A 7,851-nucleotide genomic window follows, 5' to 3' on the forward strand; every position below is an offset into this window, starting at 1 on the left:
AAAAACCAACAACTAGACTTTGACTCTTCTGTGACAACTATAGGGGCTCGGTTGCACTTCTGTTAATTCTGTGATTTGAGTCAAAAGTGCAAAAGAATTGTGCAGTCAGCTGCGAGGCTGAAGTAGCTTATATAGTTTGTTCCTGATCGTTTGTTCATTCATAATCTCTTCACTTGCCACCATGAATTCCATACTGAGTTCTAGATAGTAAACAGTCAATTCTTAATGCCTATGTTGTATAGATAGTTTTCGTTACGTGGCACTCTCGAGCTACCAATTGTTAGATAGCTTGCCTACAACTTTTGCATTAAGGACTTGAATACTTCCAAATGAGCTGCTTCTATTTTCTTTTATCTAATTTTTGTACATTAGAAAGACTGTGGATTCTATTTTTACAAGAAAACCTTCCGCCACACCAGCATATAATATCGGCATACAGTTGTACGAAGTATCTAACTTGAAGCACACGCCAAAACAACAAATCGACATTGATCACATTTGATTACGAAATAAGATAGTATCTCCTTAAACCTTTGTTGTAGTGTACAGAAACCCGATCAACCCTGCTTCCTAGTGGCACAGCGGTAAGTCCGAAGACTTATAACACTAAAAACCGGGGTTCGATATCCCGTGGTGGGCAGAGAACAGATAATCCATTGTGTAGGTTTGTGCTTAACAAGCAAACAAACCCATTATCCCCAAGCGTTTTTGATTTACAAAATCCAGTCACCTAAAGCACTTGGAGTATTATTTTTGTTTGTTAATGGCAAAGTTACCTACAAAGTCGATCTGCCACCATCCCTAATTTTGAACTGTTGACCAGAGGGAAGGCAACCAACCGGCAGCACCCACCGCCAACTCTTGGGCTTATCTTTGCCAACGAATAGTGGGATTGATTGTCACATTATAACGCATCCACGGCGCCAATATTATTTTACATTTTAAATATTTTATGATCCTACTTGCTCTTCATTGAGTAGTACTTTTCATTATGGAATACATTTTTTGTTCTGGTATTTTCTATCGCCATTGCTATAAGAGGTTTATCTTAGTGCATATGTTTCTTTATTTTTTTTTTTGTCTTAATAATTTGTTAGCAGGAAATGTAAAGCAAGAGTTATCAGTTAAATTTCGTGGAAGTCAAGTAAGTGTCGTTGGTGTTCATGATAAGCTATTTTCAATTTGTTCTCGGCGTGAAATATCCGCCACGATTTTGCTGCCTTCTACTTATGTGGGAATTTCTTTATTGGAAGTATACAAACTCGTACGAGTATAGTATAGTTATTTCGTCATCGAAATACCCTTGGGAACGACTTTAAAAGCTCTTTAGTGATGACGTCATCAATAGCCATGTGCTAATTTGTCGGTTGTATTGTGAACGTTGTAAGTACTCTGAAGAAGAAGGTACATGAAAAATAAATAAACTTAGTACCTGATTATTCAAGCCATAATAAAACTACATGAAATCAGAAATGAAAGACTGAAGGTATTCGATTACCTGATATCTGTCATTTTTCTGAAAACATAAATAGAAGCTTAGAGGGGCAAAGTTTTTTTTTTTTAATGACACTTTGCAGAATGTTGAATCTTACAATAGAGACTGGGTAACTTAAGTTGAGATGATGTTACAGCAAAGACTCGTATTTCATATTCTTCCAAAACAAGAACAACAAAATACACGTTATGCAAGCTGTAGGTCTAAGTATAATTATTTAGGATTACACTCCACCTTGGAGAAAAAAAAATCACCTTTCATGTGGCTACGTGTGGAACCTGTTTTCTATGTGACTGTATTTAAGTACTATTTTTGTGTGAAATAAAAATACCGTGTTATATATATATATATATATATATATCTGGTAATGTTAAGTATGCTTTTTTAAAAACATATTGCGTGCAAAGAAGGGAGATTGTACGTAGGTGTAAGGGTAAATATGAAGAATGTTTCGATTAATACGCACTGATTTTCTGATAATTTGGGGCTTTTAGACTAACATTTGATAAAACATAGAACCTGTATTGCATCTGGTGTTTGAAGAAATAAGCTAATGTGTGTGTTGAAACTACCCACGTTCTTTCTTATCTTGTCACTGAATGTCCTTGAGTTCATGAAAATTAATCATGTGCAGGATTGGGTACTTTTAGTTTTAGAAATTCTTACTTCAAATGAAATAGATTTAAGAGAAGCTCCTATCACATCGAACCGTAATTGAACGAACAATTTGAAGCAGCTGTTTATCCCAACATTAACAGAACATTTTAGTGAACGGATTTCTGTCGTACATTCCACCCTCTGCTAGAAGTATATAAAATATAAATGTTCTTAGCAGGACGGACGAATAGACTGCCTTAATGGAAATTTAGCACTAAATTATATTTCAGTTCTACAATATCTATAAGGAAACACGTGTGTGTCATTTAAAGCTTTTAAATAAATAATAAGAACTTTTATAGAATATATGTTTGATGTGTTTTCTTTAAAAACATTCCATTTGTTCATTCTTGTACTTTCTGGTTGAACTTATTTATATTGGGTTTGGAGTGAGTGGTATCGTACAGTAGCAGTAGGTAAGGTTCCTGAACTTTATACAATGCTGTACATATTGCTCTCATGTTTTGTTTCCTATAAAACAAATTTTTGCTATTACAGTTTATCTTTACTTCAAGGTCGTCATTTGTCGTGAGTCATAGATATGTTTGTGCTGCCCTCTATTGAGGAAACAGTGGTTTGTTGGTCTAACTAGCATTTGTAACGGCCGTTGCAGATTTTAAACTGTGAGGATTAACGTGTTCGTGATTACAGATCTGCAGGAAAAAAAAAATATAACCGAAAATAAAGTGAATAGTATATAAGCTCGAAGAACTTAATGCATTTTTCTCGTATAGTGATCGATTTAAAAAACAACGTGGACTTCTATCTCTCCCCGTATTGAAGTGGTTGAACCCTGACTACGGTTCAGTTGTCTTGGACCAGTCTGTTTAAATCCAGATGAGTTGGCTAGCTCTGCACGATAGGTTGACTGACCTGTATCGTGGTTTCGCACAGCATGTTGCTGTGAATATTCATCCGTCCGTCTCAATTCAATCTCTGTGATTGGACATTTTAGAATATCCAAAAGACGTTTATTGACAAATAATCAGCTGAAAAGGTTATTTTCTTACCATAGTGTTAAAGCTGTGAACATATATTAGTTGATGTCAGCTTTCTGCCAAAACCGGATATGACGAACACGTGGTTGCCCGAAGAAAGGTTGTGTAGATGGCACACTAGGAAATACTTAAGATTGCAGCAGTTCTCCGAAAGCTATCCTGTTTCATTGTTTGAAAAGTGTAATTTTCAGTTACGTTTTTGGTGTACCGTAGGGTAGTGAGTTCGTCCAGGATATTTTGTTCATCAACAGCGCTTTGGAGAAAATAATTTAGGTAAAGGCTTCACAAAAAGAAAACTAGGGGCCAAAGAAAACCTGACATATTAATGACCGATGATTAATAAATAATGTATTTGATGATCTTTCTACGTGTTCTGTATCTCGACGCGCCTTACAGCTTCCAGTTTGTATCATGAAACTGATTACAGGATAACACGTGTGAGCTTTCATACATCATGTCTTGGCAAGTTACCAAACCCCCCACACCTCGTCATATACCCCCACTGTGGGCTAACCTCCCTCCTGCTCTCTGGTCAGCTCTGATGGAGGATGGGGGTTCTCAATCCGATTCGTGCTCAGAATCATCGATGTTTTCGTCTAAAGTTTCCTCGGATGGTTGTGGTTCGGAGTCCGATTCCCAAGGTGAGAGATGTAGAAACACCCCTTAAAACTTATACTTCTAACCTTCCCCCCTGTACAAATTAAAAATAATACTCTGGATCACTGGGGAGCAAACATGCGTTTTGTTGCTCCCCTACCCCATCCTGTATAATCCATTTTTATATATACTATAGGTTTTTCTTTCATGTTAATTGTTGTTTTTGTTATGTTATTTAACAGTACTAATATTTATATAGTAGTTTTTAAACTTCTACTTTCAGGTATAATTTATATGCTCTTGTAATGATAGCTACGCGCCTCCCCTTGGGGGGGGGGCACCACTGTTCTAGAGTTTCGTTTCAGAATTCTGTCTGTTGTAGCTGTGTAGTGTATTTTTGAATGTTTACGTAGGAATGATTATACTTTTTCTGGTTTATAGATTGAATTGGTCTGTTTTTTTTTGTAATGAGGACTCGGTTTTATTTATTGACCATTCACATAAGCCAATGATTTATCTATACTGCTCAAGTTAATGACATCTGATACTGTGTACAAAACATATCGCATTAAAAAAAACAGTACCAAATCTACGATGTGTTGTATGAAAGCAAAGTAGGCTTGTATTTAAAGCTTGTAGTAATAGTATTGTGTTAATGAGTCTGACATAGAGGTAGTTATAGATATGAAATTGATAATCGCGAGTGGTATGTATTGTAATTGTGTAATTACCATGCTTATTTCATAGGGTAACCATGACTATGAATTTTGTTCGGTACCAATATTAAAATAGTTGCACTACTAAAAAATGAAATAAAAAAACATCAAATATGATGACCATGGTTATAACTTTTATTTAAATACAATATGTGAACCGAAGCATATGTATTGGACATTCAACGACCTTAAATATGTAGACCACACACGTACGGTAATAATAATATTCGTCTGTGGCACAATACTAACCAGGATTTATCAAGGACCACGTAGTTACCTGGTACAATACTAACCAGGGTTTATCAAGGACCACGTAGTTACCTGGCACAATACTAACCAGGGTTTATCAAGGACCACGTAGTTACCTGGCACAATACTAACCAGGGTTTATCAAGGACCACGTAGTTACCAGGCACAATACTAACCAGGAATTATCAAGGACCACGTAGTTACCTGGCACAATACTAACCCGGGTGTATCAAGGACCACGTAGTTACCTGGTACAATACTAACCCGGGTGTATCAAGGACCACGTAGTTACCTGGTACAATACTAACCCGGGTGTATCAAGGACCACGTAGTTACCTGGCACAATACTAACCCGGGTTTATCAAGGACCACGTAGTTACCTGGCACAATACTAACCAGGGTTTATCAAGGACCACGTAGTTACCAGGCACAATACTAACCAGGAATTACCAAGGACCACGTAGTTACCTGGCACAATACTAACCTGGGTTTATCAAGGACCACGTAGTTACCTGGTACAATACTAACCCGGGTTTATCAAGGACCACGTAGTTACCTGGCACATTAATAAAGATTTGTATATGCTGTTGATGATTTGTTAGTTTAGGTCAGTCACAGTCGTCATGGCGCACTAGTTGTGAATCATTGGTTTAACCTAAAATCTTGTGAAATATCAATTAATACACATTTATTGCGAATGTGGGTGTAATTTGATGTTAGAACAATTGTTTTATGCAGCAAGTGTGACGATGTCGAAGCACTGAATAGAAAATGACGACCATAAAACAATTGACAGTTTCTCAATTCTAGTTGAAAGTTTTTGGGTAATTTAATAAAATGATGAAATATATTTGGTCGCACACGGGCATATATTTTTTTTTTTACATATATACAGTATATACCTTACTGGGAAACTGACAAAACTGTTATTGATAAGATTAAGGAAAAGAAACTTCTTCAATAAATGTATACTTTAATTGATATTACTATTATTATTGTGGAAAGATGACTTATGAATGCTTTTGCGCATTAATGACAGTAATAAAAGACAGAGATACGTGCACAAACGAGAGATAGAAAAGTACTTCAGGTATTAAACCTAACAACTCTGGTGATTTTTTTTAGAAAACATTATTTTTATGTGCTAATGGACCTATATGAATGAGGGGTACTTGATGTTTGATTTGGTTGTATATGAGAGTGAACATCAAGAGAAGGAACTGAGGCTTGGCCCTCTGATGACGAGTTCTGGTAAGACTGTTTCCTACTTACCCAGGAATGATAACGAACTGTTGCGAACTCGCCTAAGCGTCATTGAACGTAACGACTTGAAAATATAGTTCGTGACTAATATATGACGTCAGAAGTTGTAATGAAGTGTCTGTTTTTGGTGTAACAAGTGTTATCATTTGTGGATTTTATTTTTTAACTTTCTGGCTATAGTTTTTGTGCTGTTGTAAATAAAATACAAACATATTTTATTTACTTTGAATATTTTTAATTGACATGAAATTTTATCTAAGTGCTAAAATAAGTTTACTCATCAAAATTAGTAAGATAAACCTTTTTTGCTATAGTTTACAGTGAGATCTATTCAGTAATATTTAAGTTTTAATGTATACGGAACGGTGGCTGGATTTTATTCCAAGACCTTTGTCTATCATTGACACTGGCACGTGGAACAAAACTTTTACGTATCTTTATGTATTTTCCTGTTCGTTATAAATTTCCTAGACTAAAATTTTACAAAGAAACACACAAATAGTGACTTTCCAAGAATTTAACACAGGGATTTACTGTTCAGAAGTACAAATGGGTTTCTTTGATGTAATATACTTTTTTCACAATTTCCACACGTCTGCTAATTTGCTACTTGTCTTGGCAGACCATATGACTTGTGGATTTGACGTCACTTACGAATGTTTATCGAGTGGCAAAGTTCCTGGCATGGCCATCTGTGAAAAACAAAACGATGGTATGGTTATCTGGGAAAAAGACAGAGCTGGCATTGAAAACATTACTTTCGGTTTCAGTTTACCATTTAGTTGAATAGAAACGCATTAATTGTGTTCCTGAGTTTGAAGATAAAAAATTGTGTTCAATAGCAATACTGCCAAAGCAGTTATAATAACAACCCATTCTTATGTTATATTTGTAGTTAATTTAACTGGTAAGGCTAATTTGTGGTTGAGTACGTTATACTAAAACGATTTTGAGTATGCATAACAAAGTCATGTGATAATCACAGCCAGTTAAATATAGTCTCTGTGGAACAGAATGTATTAGAACTACATTTTGACATTATTTGGTGTTAAATAGTGTGACGCCACCGTGAGTTGATCGTTTTTGGAAATAGTATGTAACAACAGCTTTTTCCGACGCAGAATATTCATACACTTAGATCATAAAGATGTGTTCAGATCGGGGATTTGGAATTTCTAAGACTGGGATATCCCTTATACTCAATGGTACCAGAAAACAAGGGATTATGCATCAACTACGGGATTGAAGACTATCGAGCAAAAAATTCGTAAACCAGCAATGGTAAACAAAGGGCGTCGTCTTATAACAGCTGTCGGTACATTAACATAAAGGTCAATAGTAAACGGCCGTCAGCGTGTTCCAGGCAACAGTACACAACATAATCAAGAAGGATCTTTTTTGGGAAAAGCATTACGTGTGCACAGGCTGCTTCCACGACATATCCATTCAACCGTCGCACATCTCGAACAGTTGGAGAATAAAACTGGTGTTCGCGTCTGCTAGATGGATTATGGAAGGCAAGCAGGAAGGAATTATGTGCTTTAAACGTGACAGCCTTAAAACGGGTCCTTTTGCAGTAGAAACTACGCTGCAGAACTATTTTCAAGTTGCACAGTCATAAAGTGGAACATGATCGAATGTGGTGATATGAACTATGTAACTACTCCAAATAAAATAATTACATATACATGCTAGGATGTTGTTTTATTTTACTTAGTGACACACATGGACACAGCATTTAACACTAGGCTAGCCTTTCATTGCTTTCGATGTCACCCGGTTTATGGCCCTTACTCTATTAAATTTTTAAAGGTCGCAAATCGTCGAAATGTAACAAAAGAAAAATTACACACACAAATATATGTATAAATATATA

The 7,851-nt window shown here is 35.9% G+C and overlaps 1 protein-coding gene across 1 annotated transcript in view; it reads left to right on the forward strand.

Annotated features, from left to right (window-relative positions):
- The first annotated feature begins 2,923 nt into the window (after positions 1–2,923).
- LOC106457078 (disco-interacting protein 2-like) overlaps positions 2,924–7,851 on the forward strand; it is a 117,514-nt gene continuing 112,586 nt past the window's right edge. Inside the window, 1 exon segment of the mRNA XM_022382894.1 lies at positions 2,924–3,791. Within this exon segment, the coding sequence (XP_022238602.1) occupies positions 3,605–3,791 (187 nt within the window). The 5' untranslated portion in view covers positions 2,924–3,604.

Source organism: Limulus polyphemus, unplaced genomic scaffold, assembly GCF_000517525.1.
Source record: "Limulus polyphemus unplaced genomic scaffold, Limulus_polyphemus-2.1.2 Scaffold289, whole genome shotgun sequence".
In the NCBI taxonomy this organism is placed as follows: domain Eukaryota; kingdom Metazoa; phylum Arthropoda; class Merostomata; order Xiphosura; family Limulidae; genus Limulus; species Limulus polyphemus.